This window comes from Poecilia formosa, unplaced genomic scaffold (assembly GCF_000485575.1).
Source record: "Poecilia formosa unplaced genomic scaffold, Poecilia_formosa-5.1.2 Scaffold1, whole genome shotgun sequence".
Lineage (NCBI taxonomy): Eukaryota > Metazoa > Chordata > Actinopteri > Cyprinodontiformes > Poeciliidae > Poecilia > Poecilia formosa.
Genome location: NW_006799940.1, coordinates 1,171,171 through 1,193,377, shown reverse-complemented (window position 1 = coordinate 1,193,377; position 22,207 = coordinate 1,171,171). Strand labels below are relative to the sequence as shown.

At 37.2% G+C, this 22,207-nt stretch overlaps 1 protein-coding gene across 1 annotated transcript; it reads left to right on the top strand.

Moving 5' to 3' along the window:
- The first annotated feature begins 8,460 nt into the window (after positions 1 to 8,460).
- Positions 8,461 to 22,039, top strand: LOC103155463 (uridine diphosphate glucose pyrophosphatase-like). Its single transcript, XM_007577265.2, has 4 exons — positions 8,461 to 8,658; positions 15,442 to 15,485; positions 20,945 to 21,009; positions 21,288 to 22,039. The coding sequence occupies exons 1-4, from the start codon at positions 8,578 to 8,580 to the stop codon at positions 21,590 to 21,592; spliced, it is 495 nt and encodes a 164-aa protein (XP_007577327.1). The 5' UTR covers positions 8,461 to 8,577; the 3' UTR covers positions 21,593 to 22,039.
- Positions 22,040 to 22,207: the final 168 nt, after the last annotated feature.

Genomic DNA, 22,207 nt, shown 5'->3' with positions numbered 1-22,207 from the left:
TGTAGGGTAGCCGAAACAGACAAACGGAGAGCGAGAGAAAAAAAGTGGTTTTGAGTTATTCTTTAGCACTAATTTAATAATGACTACAGCTCCTGGTTTCTGTTTGTGTTACCGCAGCAGCGCGGCTATGGAGGCCATGTTGAAAAATCGTCTTCTTACCCTCCAGCGTTGTGCGCCTGCGTCAAATTTCCGGATGTAACCATGCAGGGGGTCCATATAATTAGAATATTTGTGGCTAAACAGAAGCGATGTCTCCTCACAGTTGTTACCATCGTGTCCATCACCCCTACCTCTAATACACTGAACTGTACTTCAGGTCCTCTGTAAATGAGTATATGCTGTTCGGGGGGCTTTGGAGCGCGTCATTATTGGACTTCCCTGGCGGATAATTAGCTCTGCTGGCATGCGCTCCCAGAGGGGTGGATGTGGGGGGTCCACGTCCCGCCACTCGCCCCTATTTCTCCAACACACATTTAAGGACTGTGTGTTGCCACATTCTCTGCTCATCCTATAGGTAAAACACAACGGCTCTGACTTGTTAAAATAGGATTTTGCTCAGCGGGAGACCGGAGAGTCAAACTTCAAAGATAGAGACAACGAGACAGGCCTTCCACTTGCAAAAAGATTTTATTTAATCTCTGTGGGGTGACATAACTGTACATCCACACATAAAACAACAATAAATGACATAGTTCTTATACAAAAATAAGGATAGTTACTATGAACCTACAAATATAATGTTTGTTATTTGTTTTGTTTTCTTTATTTAATTTAACAATTTAAAATGAGCATGTTACATATTGACATAAACAAGTTTTGAACGAAAAGGTCAAATCGGTATACCATAAAAACCTAAACGTCAATCAATCATCCATATAGATCCATCTGAACACTAAACGGGCAATGTGTAAATATAAAGACGATAATAATACAGAAAAAATATTGTTTTTATCTGTTTTGGTTTTGGATTGTTTTCTTTTATGACTCTGTTTCGTAATTCATATGTAAGAAGTGGTATGTTTGGTTTTTTAAACATTGTAATGAGTGATAAAGGGATAATTTAGTTTAGTTTGATGAGTAGGAGAGACATTAATGTAAGGCACTTGCTTCTGCCTGCACCTTTTCAGTCAAATTGTTTAAATTGTTGCAGCGTTTTGAAAATAATAAGCTTACAACTACTTTCCTGTTTGAAAAAGAGCAGGAAGAAGTGAACACTTATATAATCTTATCCCTTATCTCAATTTAATTATCTGTATTGATCAGAAATATGTAATAAAAACATGTTGTGGTATTCGTATGCCAGTTAATTTACTGTGCTATAGAACCAACAAAACAAAATGACTACAAACTGTCTCATAGCAGGACAATCAAATTTACTGACCCATAATAGTAGTAATAGTAATAATAATAATTGTGATAATAATAATATTAATAGTTAAAAAACAATCGCACATATGGCATGCAAATAATTAACTTATTGCCAATATATAATTGCCAAATTGGCAATAATATATACATTATTGCCAATGTATATGCCATATAATGTACTTACATGATCTTAGTTATATAGTAAACATATATTTAAAAACTAATTATGATAATAATGGCATTTAATAATAATAATCTACTAATAATGGTTATAGTAACACGGAAGGAATGAAAAAATAAGACATATAAGTAATGGATGGTTCTTTCATTGGGGTTTGTTGATAAAATCTTATTGTGTTTTTTGTAAGTTTATCAACAAGATTATTTTATTTTTCAATGATTATCCATAAAAAGACCAACAACCGCCACAGAAACTTAAGCTGTCATCCAGACTTTGTAACATACCAAGTGCTGACCTCCATTTTGGTTCAGATCTTTAAGGTAGATTACTTCACTGTAACTTCCTGCTGAGTTTGAGTTATTTCAAACATCTGTAGTCACCTTAGCATTCACTTTCCGTCACCCTGAAACCCCCTCAGGTCTGTTTGTTTCTGCAGAAGACTAACATGTACCAGGAAACCCACTAAACCCTGAGCATTGTGGCTGAGGTGCCTATTCTCTTGTACAATAATGATGACAAAACAGGAATACTGACCTTGAACACATCCTGGGGCATGCAAGCCACAGGAGAGGAAAACAATAACAGCTTTTTCTAAAAATACAAGGGTACAAAATGGAAGGTTTTCAACTTTCACAGAAAGCCATTGATGTGAAAAAACTGCTGGCTCGTTTAAATCAACATTTAGTTTTTAAATGTAATATATTTGAAGACAAGAAAGCCCTGCAGTGGATCAGTTAATAACTCCGTTCTGTCGCCATCACTCCTTTAAGGCTCCGATCACACTAAAGCCTGAAGTGACCCAAATACGATTTTTTATTTTTTGTCTTAATGCGACATGTATCTGATCTTTTCATAACAGTCTGAACAACAAAGATTGTATTTCTTTTCCGAATGCGACCCAGGACACTTGGATATCCGATACGTATCTGATCTTTTCAAATGGAGCGGGTCGGCCCGTTGCTGCGATACGTGACAGCGTCCGCCATATTGAATGTGGAATATGTGCCAGTAAGCTAATACAAGTGAATGGATCGAACTTTATAAAGTGCCGTTCTACAAAGTATTTTAAGTTAATAAAATAATTATTATTTTATTAACTTAATAAAATAATATTAAGTAGCATCTTTATAGCTAAATACTGACATGGAGAAGCTGAGCTGGGAAACAGACTGAAGAACAGCAGCCCGAGCTCTGATCCTGACTGATCTTTCCTCACTAAATCCTCTGGTTTTTAATGAACTTCTCCTCTAAGTGGTTTTTCATCAGCTGTCTCTCATTAGAAAACAGTATGAAAACGTTAGCTGCTACGCTAACAACCAGCAGTTACTTCAGGCCAATTAAACTACATAGGAAATATTTTTAGGTTGTTTAGAAGCAAATTTCTGGCTGCAAAGTCAAGTAATTCTGATCTTTCATCCTTACCTGTGAGAGGTAATGGCAATGAATCCAGTTTGTTTCGTAAAACGGTTGAAATATGTCCACACAGCACAGGACTTAAGGAGCTCCGATCGCTCTGCTGCCACATAGAAGATGGAGGACGCTGTTACGTACGACTCAGCGCTCCATGAGGCGTCTACGTATATGATGTCTATGAGAAAAACAACCACCATGGCGGACACGGTAATGAGGATTAAATTGTTACTGTGCTGGCTGCGGTCGGACAACAACTTTAAAATCGTAAAATATGCTCCACCGTTAGCATCTATGTTTACTTCCGCAAACACTGAGTATTTCTTCTTCTTCCGGTTTTTGGGATGTTGGCAAAACACTGAGCACGCTAAGTGTGACGCTATTGGGCCCTCCACTGCGCATGCGTGACACTTTCAGGTTGTTTGGAGTTCACACTGGATAACAGAAACAGCTCTGGAAAAAATAAAGAGCCCACTTCATTGGAATCCATTGAAAACCTCCTGGTTATTCCACCAAACATTGATTCCTGAACTCTTCCTGAGTTAAAACATTAGTATTGTTTATAAATGAATATGAACTTGTTGCCTTAGCATTATTTTAAGTCTGAAAGCTCTGCATCTTTTTCCTAATTTTGACCATTTCTCATTTTCTGCAAATAAATACTAAATGTTTGCTTGTAATTTTGGAGACATGTCAGTAGTTCATAGAATAAAAGAACAATGTTCATTTTACTCAAACATACACTTATGAAAAGTAAAATAAGAGAAACTGAGCATTTTAAGTCGTCTCCTAATTTTTTGGAAGTGTGAGCGACCACGCAAAAAAAAATCTGATTTCACAAAAAATCGGATTTGGGTCACTTCAGGCTGCAGTGTGAGCATAGCCTATGTCGGCTTCTCAATCACCTCCCAACACACCTCAAAGACACAAAGTGCACATATCTGTGCGATCTTATCAAGCACCCTGTAGATGTGGGGTGTTATTTTGAAGTCCAAGCGCTGGTGGTGGGATTTAGGACTTAGGAGCATCTCCTGGACAAGACCCAAGGCGGCTGAGCGTCCAGACTGCTGGGTGGGCGGAAAGCGGCCACCTTGACCCACACCCTGGGCCCGCTAACAGAGACGCAGCTGCCACCTTGGTTAAGTGCATTCCCCAAAGCCCAGGCCTAAATCCCTGCTTGACCCTGACTGATAAACTTTGCTATGGATAGACCACGGCAGGCGTTTTCACCTCTAAAACTAGCTGTATGGGTTTTACGGCACTATTGTGTTCTGGGATCAGAAGATTCAGATTGGGTCATTGTCAAATTTGGTGATGTAGGGAAATACTGCATGCTTGATCATCCTTACACTTGAAGTATTAAGCTGGAATTTTCTGTAAACTGAGGAAATTCCAAAATATTTTGTGGTAAATTTCTTCTATTTAGTAGAAAAACCTCATTTAAAGCTGCAGTATGTAACTTTTATTAAAAATATGTATATTTTAATATTTTTGTTGAAAGTGTCACTGTCTTGAGATAATCTGTGAAAAAAATCAAACTCCTCTGTCTCCTCTCTCTCTGTCTTCCTAATTAGAAACAGTGAATCAGAACCAGAAGAGTTTTATCGCTGTCAATCATGCTCATGTGTATGCTGCTTTTCCTCATCAGCAGATCCTGTTGTGAATGCTAAAGCTAGTTAGCATGACCACTGATGACGGGAGATAAACCATTTTCTTTAATGTAAATTGTTTCTCCGCCATTACCACATTTAACAGCATGTTCATGAGATTGATTGGCAGCGCTAAGACCCGCCTCCTGTCTGTGATTGGTTGGTTTCTTTAAACTGTATTGGGCCAAACTGCTGTTGGGGGCCACACAAACTCAGTCCAAGGGCCACAAATGGCCCCCGGGCCGCACTTTGGACACCCCTGGGGTAGAGTATCCAGAAATTGTACTCAAGAAAGAGAAGCGATACTTCATAATAAAGTTACTACAACGCAGTAAAAGTACATTTTTTGCAAAACGTTACTCAAGTAAATGTAACTAGTTACTACTCTGAGGTTTCACACATGTATTTTTAAAATTAGTACAAATACTTTAATTATAGATCATTGTTTTAGCTTTTGTGTTCTAACATTTAAAGTACATACTAAAAACAAACAATTGACAGTATCTTTACAGAGAAAATGTAAAAACATTAGTTTCTGCTGTTTATTTTTATGTTTTTAACTTTAAAAGCATTTAAAATCATTTTAAAGTTACAATAATTTAGACTATTGAATAAATAGAAACTTTGAGGACAGACAAAAATACAGATAAAGTGGCTTTTAGAGGCTCCAGGTTTGGTGTTGGATGAATCCCATGGACGTCTGCGCTGCATCGTCTGAGTGGAAGCACTAATTGGTTCTGACCGCTGTGGACCCGCCGCCCGCATGGACGGGATTAGCACGTTACGGGCGCCGCGGTTTCTCACTGAGGGCTGATAACTCATGGAAAAAACTCTTTGTAGGTGATGTTCACATGAGGTTTTCAACGGGTTCAGTGCAGTGGGCTCTTCATTTCTTCATTTAAAACAATAATTTAAATTATTGCCTAAAACTTCTTTTGTTTCAAAAGACATTTAATTTATTTTTATTTTTATTTTGTTTCTTTTTGCCTATGCAATATTTGGAAAATCTGACCTTAGGCCATTATTTCAGGAAGGTGACGAAATGGAAAAGTTCAGGAAAGCTTACGTTACTTTTTCACAAAACAAACAAACAGAAGAACAATCTTCATCAGAACCTTCAGAGTCGTTTCTGACAAATCCATGCCTGATTTGAGAATGGTGATTGTTCGTCTCCGCTCATGTATTTATAACTTCTTGTTGCTTCATCTGCCTTTCGGTCTGCTGCCGTTTCTTTGTGTTCCCCTCAGAGTGTGCCAGCAAACCAGAGGAGGCGACCCGCAGCACAATGCCTCGACTCAGCGGTCCCTCCCGTCTTATCGTGCCCTGCAGCTTGCCCGGATTGGCTGATATAGATTGAGCGGAGAGACGCCGGTTCCTCCTTTGGGTCTGCACATTGTTTGGTCTTGGCCTTTATTTATTTCGATGTAAATCAGTTTGCGAAAGTGTTACGTCCTGTCCTTGTGCAGTGGGCGGCGGACTGGGCTGGTACTGGGCTGGAGGAAGTCCACTCCATTGAGACTGGAGTTTCTGAAGATTGTTTTCCAGGCTGTTATTGATATGAGAGGATGACATCATGTAGCCTCACCCGTAAGGTTGGGTTTGTGAGAAACAAGTCCCACACCCAACTCTTATTCATTATTTAACACTGGGGAGACAGAAATTATGTTCGTGTTTCATCTAACGAGAGACTTTGATTTGAGGGGTCACTGAAATGTCACGGAGGAGATTTAAATTTGCTAAATCACAGCAGCTTGTTAACTAATTTCATCAAGAAGACCTGAGTTTTAAGTTTTAACATCCCTCAAATGTTAAGAAAAGACACTTAACCCGACATTTAATACCACTGAGTACGTTGTTTTCTTACTGACTGGTTCATCTGGCTGACATTTCGGGCTCTTTAGACGTTTCGTAGTAAAATTTGATAAGTACATTTCTGTGAAAGCTATTTTTAACCCCTGGAGTTCCACAGGCCTCAATAATTGGCCCATTATTATTTTCGTTTTGATGCTTTCACTAACATTTTCACATTTAAGCATTTATATTCGTATCACATTCAGTTGTACATCTATCTTAAATCGTATCAGCTCCGCAGAAGTAGAAGATTCTTAATTCAATTATTTTAATGTCCAGTAAATCAGAAAAAAGCCATCGGAAAAACCGATGACCTTTCACCTTTAATTTGTAAAAACACCTCTTGATTTTGCTTTTTTTCACAAAAAAAAGCAAAAAAATTACATTTTCTGGCTGTAGATTGGGCAGGTGTTCGTCCTGTTTAGACTTTTCTTATTAAAATTTTGTTTTTAACCCCTGAAGTTCCACCAGGCTCATTACTTGGCCCATTATTATTTTTGTTTTATATTCTTTAACTAAGAGATGTTTCTCAGTCTTTTAATAATATCTTTAAACTTTTTTTGTTCAAATTACATTCAGTTGTACACACAGTTTGGTAACAGTCAGAAGATTTGCAGATCAATACTAAAATTCTTTTAATTTGCAACAAAACAGAAATGCTTGGAAAAACTTAACCTTTCACCTTCAACTTCTCATGTAAAATACTCAGATCTGTTTTTAAATATTGGATTTTGTTATCAAATATCTCATTGTTTGTGCTTTATTCTTTTATTTTTTTTGTTTGACATGTTGTTTGTACCTGATGTGACTCCTGTCTGGAGACAAAACCTCTTCTTACGGACATGTAAGTTTTACTTTATCTTCACTTGCACATACCAGAAATATTGTGGCCTATAAATAGTACAAAGGCCACCTGGGACTGTTTGTCATTGTTGTGCTTGTTTAATTTGACCTGTAAACTCACTTATGCTTTGGGAATACACTGAAGCACAATGGTGACATGCAGCGGCTTCAACTGTTTGGTTGTTTGCTAGCTGTCATTTCTACAGGTAAACAAGTGCATTGTAAACACAAATTTAACAAGTTTAATTTTTTTCTTTTCTTTTTTTGTAAACAAGACATGTTGTTTACAAATTAAGTGGCATGCTTTGATTATGCCCCTTTCTCAAACATATTTACAGATATTTCCTTTGCAGACAATGTTAGTAAGACTTACAGATGTATATTATTAGCTATGCTAATAAAGACAGCATGCTGTATATATAAGGTTTTATAAAAAAATAATCAGATCTTCTTAAGATTTGAAAATATTTTTAATCTAATCACAAAGTTACAAAAACGAGGAAAATGATGTAAATATTTACTGGAAAAAAAGGAAAACCTGTGTGATAACAACCAGGACCAAAGTACTTGTATTTTAGAAACAAACAACAATACACACACACCTAAGAGTATTTTGAATAGACTAATTAATGAAGCTGTTGTGTTGTTTTTTTTAACTGGGAGGAAACTGGAGTACCAAGAGAGACCCAGTGGGAGCACATGGAGAGCAGACAGACTCCTGGCTGGGAGTCAAACTCACGACCTTCTTGTTGCAAGGCACCAATGCTTCCATACAGACATTTTATATACAAAGACAAAGAACATTTAGAGCAAACTGAATTATGTCTCTGCACAAAAAACTGGGATTTTTCAATTAATGTATAAAATGAAGAAAACTTTTACCCACAAATAAAAGATAAAGGTGCTTTTGGAGAATATATATGTATATATATATATTTTAGAAATGCTGCTATCAGGCAAACAGTTCTAAATTAAACATAACCGAACCACCAAACTGCTACAAGCTGGATTAAATTATGTGCTTCATATTATTCCGCTTAATTCACACATTTTGATCGATTGTTTTTTGTTTTCCTCTTCTTAATAACCTCTAAAACTGATTAAATACCGTCTCGCTTTCCACAATAATCCAAGGACAACCTAATTGACTTGATTTAATTAGATTACTCGAATCAGAGCTCGTGTATCCTTTCCCGGATTCCGTAGGCATTCCTTCACTGTCAGTGTGCGGAGACGGCTTCGGTAAACCCCCAAATCCTGCTCCAGCTGTACATTATGGAAGAGATTAATAACGTTGAAGTCGTTCCGTGCACAGAGTCCGAATACCTGAAGCCGTTCCGGGTGCTCTACAATCAGGTGAGTTATCTGTTGTCTTGTTGGAGGATGGAGGATGCTGGAGGCTAGCCCAACCCCCCATTCATTTAGCAGCTACAGCAAAGCTAAGACGAGGAAGGCTAAAAACCCGACCTTTGGCATCTCTGCTCATTCTCATTAAATTAAATTAAAAGGCCGGGGAAATCCAACCTCCTTTGTTCAGTGTTGCACTCGCGTTGATTCAGTTGTCACCTTTTGTTTGTTTGATTTAAACTGGCGACTGTTAAGCTAACAGGCTAATTGCTAACGGTAGCCCACAGAGGGCTGTTTAATTTCCAGGCATCACGTTAACGGCAGCGCATGCTTTACATTATACATTAGTTGGCTAAATTCAGTGTTTTTGCAGTTTAATGCGACAGCAGATGCTGTTTTTAATGTTTTAAATGTGGATTTTGACGCAGGTGAGACTTGTTGATCTCAGATGTCAAACTAACTCAGTCTTGTTTGAAAACTCAAATACTTTCCACGTTTTTTCACTTGATTATCATGTATTTTGAGTGTTTACAGATAGCCTGCCTTTTGTTTTTACCCTCTTTATGCATAATAAAGCATCAATGAAGTATGTTGTGTTAGTTTAATGCCACTGGATTACAGCAGAGTACAGTATAATAATGAATGCTCTCACTGAAAGAAAGCCAAGTTCAAGTCTGTGTGTCCGTATGGTCTCAAACAAAGCGAGAAGTAGACAAACACAAACACAGGCTGCTGTCCAGGATAAATCTGTTTTTAAGTCACAAATTAAGTTAGCTAATTTGCTGCTTTTGAGCTCAGGGGATTTCTCATTTCTTTGTAGTTTAAAAATCTTGGTTGTGGACAAGAATTGATGGGAGTCCATCAAGGTCCATATTAAGGCTTTAGGGTTAAGTTTTCAAATTTCCAAATACATAAAGCATAGAAAAATAGAGTTTTGGTCATTCCCTTCCTGTTGCTGCTTACTGCCAGTCAGCTGGCTGAAGGAATCCTAAAGTTTTGCAGCGTTTCCCCCATAAAACTTGCTAAGCCCAGTGGTTGGGTGCTAGTGCAGTCATTCATCCAGCGCCCGTCGTGCTTTTGAGTTAAAAATGTTTAAAGTTGACTTGGAAAATATCACTTGATAATCATGTCTTGTTCAGAGATTGGAAGACTTACACCTGAACACCAATTATGAAGTCTTAAAAATTGCAAACATTTTAAAAAGACTTAAATAAATAAGTAATGCTTAGCCTGGTGGAGGCACAGGAAAAGCCTGGTGGCACACCAGGCTTATGATACACTGGGGGAAACCCTGTTTTTGCTTTGCAAGCATGAAGAGATAAATGAAGTAACACTAAAGTAGTTAGTAATGATGGCTAATCGTACTTGCTGAGCTCTGCAGTCTAACATGTGGCTTTTTGAAATGTCCATGTGGGACATGCGCCCAAAGTGAAACAGGATTGTCCTTGCATTTGGTGTTTGGTTGGTTACACACTAAAAACCAAGTCGATTAGATCTAATTTGGAGGTGACCATCTGAAAACCTAATTTATTTAATGTGTTCACCACATCAACAAAAAATCTGCTGAGAAAAATCTTCCTCGAGTGATTGAGGGGCAGGGCCACCAGGGGCCCCCAAGAGCACCAAACTAGCATGATAGACAAATATACATACATTTTAAATAACATTGAATATTACAAACTCAGTGCTACTACACATAGGAAAACAATTTCTGTATTGTTTTGATAAATAATAAAATAATAATGATTCATCTGTTCCTGTTGATGGCTGCTGCCACTGTTGGGGAAACATAAGATATTAAATTTAGTGTCATCAGCTAATGTTACTTTCAAATAGTTAAAATGAAATGAAACGATTAGATACCACTCTGCATTTCAAAATCTAAATGATTTTGTTTTACTTTGTTACTCCTGTAAGATTAAAATCAATAGCCATAATTTCACTGGCATGCTGCATGCTAATTACAAATGATGCTAATGATTGTAGGTGAGTAGCTTAGGAATGATAAATCATGACATGTTGGTCTGGGCCCCCCCCCAAAAAAGCTGCTTAGGGCAGTTAAGTTTAAGTTGGTAGCCTTCAGCAGGGATGATTGAAGTCTTTTTGTGTCATTGCTGCACAAAGTAAAGGGTTTTTGAGGAGATATTTAGTTTGATGAGCTAAAACAGAGGATGTAAGGGTTGAATATAATGAGAAGACAGCAGTTGGATAACAGAGAGAAATGATGCTGGGCTCTCTTGTTCTTGCCAACGTTTCATCTTCATTGTTTTCCCATTGGAGCTCAGGAAGAGCTGTTCAGAGACAAACGCTTTTCTGTCTCCTTTACAGAGTGTGTCCTCCAATCTTTTTATGCTCGTCGCCTGTACATCTGCAGCTGAGCCGGTGACCAAATCTGCTCCCGCTTCCACGCAAACCGTGGAAGTGGGTAATGCTTTGTGCAAGAGGCTCTCTGATTCATTGATGTCTAGAGGTGTTTTGTCTCATCTCCCTCTACAAAGCAGGTGATTGTCCCTCGTTGACTCCAGGAAACCCCTCTTATCCGTCTTACCCGGCACTGTCACAGAATCACAAGTTGCTACTTAGAGCTGCATAATTGCCCCCAGTTTATTCATCATAATGATTTCGGTGATTCATCTGAAACTGTTTGTCTACGCAAAACCAAACTGGTATAGTGTGTCTGTTTCAGAGAATGTTTGATCAGTTTTTAACTAAAGTGATGTATTCAGACAAAAGTAGATGTTTATGTGAGGCAGCTCTAGTGATAAATCTATTCTGTGATAAATATGACAGTATATATCAGGGCCATTGTGATTAAAAAAGGTCATTTTCACCAAAAAAGTCAGAAGTTTTCTAAATAAAACAAGGACATTTCTGAGGTTGAGAAGTAAAAAAAAAAGTTGCTAGAACATTTTGTTTGAGATTAATTTCAGAAAATTTCTGGGGGAAAAAAAACTTAAAATATTTCAAAAGTTGAAAAATAAAATCAGACATTTTTCAGAATAATCCCAGAAATTGCATAGAAAAAACAAGGACATTTCTGAACTTGCAAAGTAAAAAAAATGTTAGAAAAAAATCTAAAAAATGTTGAGATTAATCTCAACAATATTCTGGAAAAACTTGGAATTTTCTGAGTTTAAAAAGTTGAAATTTTACACAAAAAAAGAAAAAAATCTGAAATTTTTACATTAATCTAAGACATTTTCTACAAAAACAAGGACATGTCTGACCTTGAGAAGTAAAAAGAATTCAAGAAAAAAAAAACTCAGAAATTTTGAGGTTAATCAGAAATTTTCTGAAAAAACTTGAAAATTTCAGAGTTTGAAATGTCAAGATTCTGCTAAAATCAAAAATTTTGATTGAAATTGAAATTTCTCAATTTCTGAAATCTAGAATATCTCTGAGATTTTTTGGCAAAAACTTACTCCTCTTTTTATTTTTATTTTTTAAATATATCTACAACAGCTTTTTATGAGACTGAAGCCGAAACACGAGAGGAGAAATTTAAAGTGCTGTTGTATTCGAGGACAGCATTCGAGGTTTTTCTCTGCCACGGCTGTCAGGCGTGTGAGGGTGAGTTTAAGAGACGGTAATTAAACTTTAAGTACCTAAAGATCAAGCCTGTGCATCCCTCCCTGTAGTGGCCGTTCTCACAGGTGCCTTTCAGAGGCTGCATTATTTCCATGTATGCTGCCTGTCCTCCCTCCATCTCTCCCTCCGTCTCTCCCTCCGTCTCTCCCCACGGGCTAATCTCTCTGTCGTAATCCATGTCGGCCGTGGCTCTCGGTCTCCCCTGGGCCGTTCGCGCTCTTCCCGCCCTTCCTCTCTCAGCAAGTGGCCCAAGTAATGAGGGAAACCCCGCCATCTGTGTACTCTGCAAACCAGAGAAAGAAGAGAGGAAATGGGTTGGTTTCACCTCACACCCTGCCTGGGAATAGACATGTAGTCACACTTATTAGATTTATTCTGATCAAAACTGAATATGTCTAATTGATATTATTTGGATTGGTTGGAGATTTCTACAATCCCGTGGACTTCACGTCTTGAAATCTCACCATGCTGAGAAACAAAACTCCCATCTGTGCATCAATGTTTGACACAAACGGCTAATTTAACTAAAACTGAAAAATGTAAGCTCTGCTATTTTCATACTGCAGTAAACACTATCAAGGCTCTGGGTTTTTATAAAGATCAGAGACATATAATTTATTATAATGTTTTCATTAGTAGAAAACCATTTTACTAAAAAAATAAAATAAAGCTTCAATTTCCTGCATACCAAAACAAGCCACAAGATTTACCAGAAAACTGACAAACCTGATAAAAACACGTGTTTGGACTTGATTGATCAGTTAATTGGAAAACTGATTATTTTAACAGTATAAACAAGGATTTGACCCATTCAAGTTGAATTTCTATTTCTGGTCATTTTTCATCACATTTTCTTTACTAATCAACTTGACTTGGTTTGGTTCCGACTCGTTTGTGTTGGACTTTTCCAGCTGCAGTCTGAGTTATAAAAAAATACATTCAAGACAACGAAGACCTGGAATTTGTAGCAAGTGCATTTGCCACTTCAATATTTCATATCTTGGCAGTTTTGGTCAAGTTGTCATAATTTTTGTATTACAAATGTAGTTTACAACTAAAACCTTTTTTTTTTAAACAAAAAAGTGAAATTAGCTTGAGCATATTTGAATTAAGTAAATTCTGGAAAAGTAAATTATTTTTGAGTTTGACTCCTGACCCCCAAATATCTCTGAAAATGCCATTAAATTGGTGTGTGTGGTTTTTTTTTTTTTTGCTTGATGGATGAAACTCCTTCTGTTGGTATCAATGTACCTCATGTTACTCATGCATTGAAATGCTTGATGGTTTTGGTTCAGATCCATTTTGATGTCGGGTTTCTGAGGTTTGGCTTCACGTTCTCTGCAGGAATTGGACCATCTTCTTGACATGACAGGATTTTTAGGATTGTAATTACGTAGGTAGAGTCTGTAGTTCTGCTAAGACTCCAGTCTTGTCCTTGGATTAATGGCTGGGAGTGAGGGCTCACTGCTCTCTCTGCTTGTCCTCCGTCGTCTTCTTCATGTGATTTAGTCATTGTTGGAAGCCTTGAAGGCTGATTCTCTGCAGAAATCCGACTCTGGCCTCGTTCAGCTCGACTCGCGCCGTTTTCTCAGGTGTCGCTGAACCACAGCCTCACACCGGGTCTCGTGTTGCTCTGGTAAAACGTTCTTCGCTGCGTCTCACTGAGCTTGTGGGAGGAGAGGAGGTGTAGCCTAAATATGAATCAAGGTCATATTTCCTTAGGCATTGAAAATGTAGGCTAACTTACCCTTTTTATGATGGCATGCAATGTGGAAAGAGCAACATCGGCTAAATTAGTGTTGAATTTACAGGAGCTACAGGGTTATTAATGCATCATATATTTAAGGGTAAACTCTCTGTGGTTTGTGCTAATTGCATTTTCAAATACAAAGGTTTTTTTTCCATTTTGTTTTTTTAAATCTGAAAATAAATTAATGATATTCCTTGATATTAAATATTCAGTGTAGGTGGCAGATTGTACAAACACCTTCAGTCTGATATTAAATGTGTTTGAAGGAAATCCAAAAATAGCAGCACAGTTGCTTCAAATTGTATCATTAAAAACCTCTGATGTAAGACGTATGTAGGTAAATTAAATACTTTACATTCAAGAAAGTACTTCCTGTTGACGCCTGCTGTGTAGCAGTATGCCTCGTTTTACATGGAGAAACAACAATATCTGCTAACGATGCTAATTATAGCTGCTAACAATGCTAATTATAACTACTAATAATAGATGCTAATGATGCTGCTAAAAATGCTAACGATAGCTTTTAACAATGCTAACAAGTTAGAACTGTTGGTACCAATAGCTGCTAACGTTAGGATTAGGTTAGTGTCCTACATTTGCTAAACTAAAGGGCTGTTTCTCTGTTTTTTGTGACTCTTTTAATGAATTATTTCGTCTCTAGTTTAAAATCTGGGTTACCTGGACTGCTCAAAGTTAAACTGCAGAATTTTACACTTTTTGGAATCTTTATTTTTTGGTTTTGAAGACAAAAACAAATAATTTTGATGGCTTTTTGCCTTAAGACAAATTTAGAAATGGATAATCATAATGAGTTGAATATGTGGACTAGTAAAAACCCATATTCTAAATATCTAAGCAGATTGTAATACCGTAAACCCCAGTGTTACTAAGTTTAATGAGCTTTAATGGTATCAAAAAGTGGATACTGTCTAATTCTATTTTATAGTCATTTCTTACATATAGTATTAATTGATAAGCTGCTTGAATTTGTGGTTAAAGTGACAAAAAATGTAAATATAAACAACTAAAATAGTTTTTCCGTCATTTATATTTAGTTTGCAGGCGCCATCTTGGAAATCAACAGAAATAAGTGTTTGCTTTCAGCCTTGTGATTTGATGATGATGATGTGACTGTAAACTATTAAAACAGAAGCTGATGTCTCCGTCGCTGCAGGCAGGAAGAGACGCGTCACGTTTCAGTCATGAGGAATTTATCATTTCCACTTCCAGACATGAAAAGTTTCACTTTCCAAGGAATTTCTAATTTACGCTCAGAAAAATGAAATTAACCTCAATCTGAACATCAAGTCTTCCTTTTTCCACAACTATCCTGTTACTCACTACAAACAATAAAACAAGCAGAAAAGACCATGAAGAGCTGAATTCAGAAATCTGTTATTTTGCTTCATAAACTCTAATTCTTGTTTTTTTTTTTTTTTCTTTCTTCTTCACAGAATGGCACAAAGAAATCCTGGGACTTTATGCAGAGTCACGACAGGTAAAATCTGAATTTTCTCCTGTCGAATGCTCAACGCTGCCTCGGTTCGCAAAGATGGAAATGAGTCGGCCATGTTTGGGACTGGCGTCCCGTTTAAATATTGTGCTGAAAACGTCACTGTCGGTGCTTGTAAAGCTCTAAAACATGCTTGTTCTTTTAATTAAGAAACATTAATTAAAAGAAGCTCTTCAAGCTTCACTTTAAAACAGTGTGTTCAAACTTTTTTATCAAAAATAATAGTCTAAACTACTTACAGGCTAAGAAAATGTACAAAAGCAAAATTAAATCAAGCAAATAATTTTTTTTTTGTAGGAAACGGGTGTTATTTATTCCAAATCCAAAATTTAAACAGGATTTTGCACGTTTTTGTATTAAAAGACTTTTAGCTGAAATTATTAAATTCACTGTTATTAAAACAGGATTTTGTTCATTTTCTTTCAAAACGTTTGCCATATTTAGCCAAGTTTAGATAAAAGCTGATTTGTGTGCAGGAACGTTGGTTTTTCTAGTAAAAGTCTTTGGATGAACTTGGTTCTTCTTATTATAAAAGCTTAGTTATAAAAAGATGAACACTTTCTGTTATAAGAAAATCACGCCCGATATAAATTTACCCAAATTATAAATTTGTATCATATCTGAATTGCAGTTGGTGGACCGCGCCAAATCACTGCCAGGGCCATAAACGGCCCCCGGCCTTCACTTTGGGAACCCCATGTAACTCTCTGTAATCTGGAAATAAACATACCTGTTAGTTTGGATTAATTTTAGAAAGTTTTTCTGCTACACAGTTTACTAAATAAAACATTTTTAAATCCTGATTCTCTCTGAAATGCAACTTTAATAAATCTGGTATTTTTACTCCTTTATGGCTGAATGGTTGAGTTAAAGATGGTTGTTTTCAGGGGACGTTGCACCTGCTTTTTTGTGTTTTTTACATGAAATAAAATGGTAATAAAACTCTAAACTGTAACAGAAATCTGACACTTGGGTGCCAAAGCCCCAGTGATGCCCTGAGGTCACTCTCAGGTCATTTCTAGCCTCTTTCCTGCACTACTGACCCCAAACAGAGATTGTTGTTAAAGAAACGGCTCCCCAGAGAGAAAGGCGGTAAATGTCGAACCTGTGTTTCTAACAAAAGATTTCCCCTGGCGACAGGTAGCTATTCACAAAGAGGAAATCCTGCTGGGTTGTTGCAGGGAAAGGAACCTGGGATTGTTTCTGGATTTCTGTTGAATTGAGTTTGATTTATGTTTGCAGTGCTGGAATGTCTTTTTCAAAGGAAGAAGCATTTAAAAGTTGTGTATTTAAATTTTGTAGAAATCCCCAAACTGAAAGTATTCAGAGGCCAAAATTTTACTTTTTTTTTTCTTCCATTAGAAATGATTTCTGTCTATTTTACGTTTTCCTAAATATTTCCAGTGATTTACCTTTTTGGGATTTTTAATTTCCGTTTCTTAAGTCTCTATAAGATGTTTTTAGTAAGACTTTTCTTCAGCCAAATGTAATGGATGGGTCTGTTTTTGAGTAAAAACGTAAAATAGAAAAATTCTTTGTGTTGTTTTTAAGAACATATAAACATGAAACAGAAAATCTCATCCTAAAATAATTACAATAAGTGTTGGAGTGCCAAATTTGTGCCATTATTGAATTGCAGACCAGGACCACACAAAATTAATCCAACGACCACAAATGGCCCCCGAGCCGCAATTTGGACACCCCAGTTTTAGACGCTTTAGTTCCCCTGCAATCAAATTACAACTTGTTTAAATTTTGACTTTATTCTTATTAGTTTTCCAGAGCAACCAGAGTCACAGCCTTTGTGTTTTTTTTTTTTACTAAAAAAATATGATCATAATCATTATTTCATGTATTTTTTTTAAACTGTGATGTCAGGTTGTTATTTAAGGAGATGTTGGTTACAACTATTGCTCCCTGTTTGTGTACTTTCATTATAAAAGCTCTGTTTATGCAGATAAAGGGTTTTAAAAATAGTTTCCTTTTCAGAATTTTGAATCGTTTAATACAATATGTGAAGCTTTAGGAGAAATGAAGACAGTGTAATATTTACTTGCAGTCCTTGTACTGACCTTTAGGTGACACATGTGACATTTAAAGTAAGTCACCTCGTGATGCAGGGAACATTGGAAATGTTTTGGCTTGCAAAACAAAGATCTTTGCAGGATAAATTAGATAAACTTGCAAAATGGAAATGTATCCAAAACTCTCCAGGTCCTGGGGTCGACTTTGGTTTCTTTTTTCCAACTTTTTGGCCTAATAAGTAAAATAAACATGGACCCATGTTCTTCTTCTGTTACTGAAGAGATTTACAAAAATGTATTTTTTTTTAAATCATAAAAGATTTCTCTTTTTAAGTTGAACAAATTGTTTGCTAAGTTCCTATTAAGTCCAAGAGCTGTGCTTTGTTTAGGCCAAATTAAGCATTAAATTTGCCTAAATCACGTTTAAGCTGAAGCAGAAAGTCTTTGGAGATATTGGAGACGACATCAGAGCCCAAAGTTAATCAATAACTAATTAAAGTTAAAATTTATAAGTTATGCGACGGCACCTCCCGTTTATAAAAGTCTAAATCTGAGCTACAAAGACTTTAAAGCGACTAGATGGTCCATCTGTCTGTCAGTGTCTATATTTGGCTAATCGATTAGATCAATGAGGAAATACTGATCTCAGAAATCCAATCCCGGCCCAGTCAGGGGTATAGCGTCACCATGGCAACCACCAGTGTTGCCCTTTATTCAGTCAAGGAGAAACACTGAAGCTGCGATCTGAGTGGTGCGTCGGGCTGCTGTTTGAACTGAAACTGGCCAGAAATTTCTGATTAGCTTCAGGAAAAAGCAACACAATGATGTCAGTAAAACAAAATTAAAAAATACCAAGAAAATGTACTGACGTTTGTGTTTGCAATGTAACAAAAATATTAATAAAAACAATAACATTTTTCCAATATGTTGTGTTTTTGGAAGTTAGTTTAAGGGTTTCTCTGGCTGCTTCCCATCAGCGAGCGACATTTTTATGAAGAGAAAACTAAAACGTTGGTCACATGTGCAGCTCTCTCATGTTCTTCTGGGAAGCCAGCAAAGTGGAAAAGGTTGTTTTTGTTTCTGTGCTTTCAGCGAGGTGGCAGAGAGGAAAGAAGTGATTGAGAAAGGAAGTGGAGCAGCAAGAAGCCGAGTTTCTGAAGCTGCTGGTGTGAAACCCTTTTAAAAAGCATCAAAAGATTCGCAATTATCAGCAGAGACAAAGTTTTCCTTTTCTATTCTGTAAAAACTGTCCAGGCCGAACCGGAATGTTGTGTCTAATATCGTCTATTGTCTAACGTAATTTATATTTATTTCTATTTTCTTCATGACGACTATTATTTTCAGGTCTTCATTTATTGAGATATTTGAAACGCATGGATATGCACTGCAAAGACATATTTTGGTCCAGTTTCTAGTGCTCATATCTTGGTACACTTGAAATAAAACAGAACTAACTTAAAAGTAGATATTCAGCAAGAAAATTATCATTATTTAATTTCTGTTTGGAATTAATAACTATGTTTGAATTTGAATTGAAGAAATAGGAGCTTGTTTTAGTTCAATAAGTCCTTAATATTGATGAAAAAGTTTGAGTTCCACTGGTGCCGTTACCTAGCAACGCCAGCCAGGCCCAGCTGGTCACCTAGCAACCCAGTTCTAGTTCCACTGGCAAATTATTTCACTTATAATACAGTAAAAATGTCTTGAGTGAAATAATCTGGTACTTTTTCAACAATATTAAGAAATTATTGACTTAAAACAAGATTTTTTGTTTTGCTAAAAATGTACGTTTAAGTTAGTTTTGTCTTATATTAAGTGAACTAAAATATTCCCAGTAGAAACTAGATACAGGTATTTGGTTAGATTTTGTGTTTTTGCAGTGAAGCAACAAACATGATGCAAACAAACCTGCAGGCAAACAGCTTTATAGTTCAAGTATTACCTGCTATTCTTCATGTCTGTTTTGGGACTTTAAAACACGTCTCCACATGTTTCAGTTAGTATAAATAAAAATGCAGATTATCTCCCGACTGAGTGTCTATTCAGTCACAGCAATCCCCCACTCGCTTTTTTGTTGTCTTATCCAAGGCAGTGTCACAAACTGCAGACCCATCTGTCCTGTAGACAAACATTTAGCTGACATGAGGTATATTTTTGGCGCGCACTGAGCGCGAAACGTGTTTTTCATCATCTGAAATTTAAAAATGCAAAGAGAAGTTCATCATCGTCTCAGGAATTGTTAGAAACTTTTCACTGCAATCTCCTGGTTTCCCTTTGAGCATGGGAAAGACGGGGCAGGGTTTCCTGCCACCTCAGACGCATCCGCTTTCCCAACGCCGACCCTAGGCTTCAAGTTTTCACCGACAAACACACACACACACACACACACACACACACACACACGGACGGACGGACGGACGGACGGACACACGGCAGTGACCGTTGACCCTCGCTCTAGTTTTATTTCCATATCCTGGTTGCGACGAGTTGAAATCCCAGCGATGTGACCTGCTGCTCTCCAGATTCCGATTCTTATTTTAGTATTGTTAGTCCGGCTAATGACATTTATTTTAGTATCGGTTTTATTTTTAGGAGTTTAGAACAGGAAAACTCCAATATGAAGATAAATTTGGAAACCTTTGTCATCTGACGGAGCTTAATGAAGACGTTTATAAAGTTTGTTGTCTGAGCAGTGTTTTATGCAAATTGTTTTATTTTTAAAAACCAGTTCTGGGATTCAATCTTACACTGGAAAGCACTAAATCTTACATCTTGGTTTAGTTTCTAACGCAAATATATTGGTGCGTTTGAAATCAGTCAAAACTACTGCATTCAGGAAGAAATAGGAGCTTGTTTTAAGTCAATAATTTAGCTTAAAACATGGGGAAAATTTATTAAAAGTGAAATAATCTGCTAGTGGAACTAGAAAAAAATTCAACAATATTAATAAATTATTGATTAAAAACAAGTTATTACTTACTTGGACACCCCTGATGTTAAAATTTACATTTTAAAAGGGAGTTGTAATGGCTACAACTTGCTTTAAGAGAATAAAGTACGGTGTGATAAAATCAAGCCTGAAATCTGATGATCCCTGCATGTTGGTTTGACTGTAAGGTTAAACATCGTTATCCTGAAAAGAAAAAAACTCCTCAGTCTGACTTACAGCTGCAAAAATTTGAGCTTCCAACGTGGAATCAGATGCAAACAAATAGATTCAACAAGAAAATGCAAAATATGTGGGAAACTTGGCTTTAGATGACATTTAAACCCTAAAAACTGCAAAGAAAAAGCCTGAAAATGCTGAGCTGTTTTTGAAGGGATGTTATAACATAAGATGCTTTTGGCTTTTATAATGAATCCCTGCTCCTGAAATGAAATGTTGGCGTGTTTAACGATGACTTTTCCTGTATTTTGCAGTGTATCTGTGCTGCTCTTCAACACCACCTCTCACTGTTTTGTCCTCGTCAAGCAGTTCCGTCCAGGTACCTTTTATTTTTTTGTCACTGATCTAAATTTGGACTTTTGAGCATCCGGTGTGCACTTTCGCTTTTAAAACAACGACATGTTTAATCGGCTTTTTTATCAGAAATCGCAGCAGCGCTTTAAATTCAAGGAAGTCTGGGCCGTGACTTATCCCCTCTTTTTATCTCGTTTAGATAAAAACAACCACAACCGAGAACACGGTTACATTTTTAACCTTAAATATAACACAGTTTGATGAATTCATATCCATCAATCTTCTGCTGTCTCGCACCTGCAGCTGTTTACATGTGTGAGTGGGAAAAGGCCAAGACGAAGACTTCTCAGGGCGCCGAGAAGGCCGAAGAGGGCGACGCCTCCGAATCTCAAGAGGGCCAGTCGGCCCCAGCCGAGGAGAGCTCTCCTTCGTCCCCGTGGCCCCCGGCCTCGGCGGGGGTCACCTACGAGCTCTGCGCTGGCCTGGTGGACAAACCGGACCTGTCGCTGGAGGAGATCGCCCGGCAGGAAGTGCTGGAGGAGTGTGGCTACGATATACCAGCCTCCAAGCTGAAGAGGATTACTTCATTCAGGTTAGCGCCGCTTTAGACGTTTCCTCAGAAATAAGGGTTTGGAATCACCTGCGGCTTCCTCCGAGCTCCTCCCGTAAATCTGCTGGCCATCAAAGACGCGTCGGAGTGAAAGACGGTGACAAGCCTAACAAATGCAACCCAGAAGTTGGAGGCCGTGTGAATAAAGTGAAAAACAATTCCCCTGTTCATGGCTCAGGAGTTGCTTCCTGGTATAAGGAAAAACAGTTTTATACGCTGTAAAAATAGACTTTCCATTCTTCTGAACGAGGCAAAGAGTTATAGACTTTAAATAACAGCTGGACTATTGTTCAGGTTCTGTAAGTGTCTCAGAATATACAGGAAGATGTAAAACAATATTTAACCAATATATCAGCTATCATTAGAGCTGTTGTAAATTATTATGTTAGTAGTCGATTCATCTTATCGATTGTGCTAATCAAATAAAACATTTCTCTAGTTTCTATCTAAAGAGGCTCTGTTATGCAAAATTCACGTTTCTGTACATTTATTTTGGTTTTTACTGCTTCTATAAGCAAAAAAATAAAAAACATCTAGCCTGTTTTTGGCAGTAAATGTTTCAAAAACCTTCGGAAAGTCACAAATCAGCAGGCACTGCGCCGTTACCTAGCAA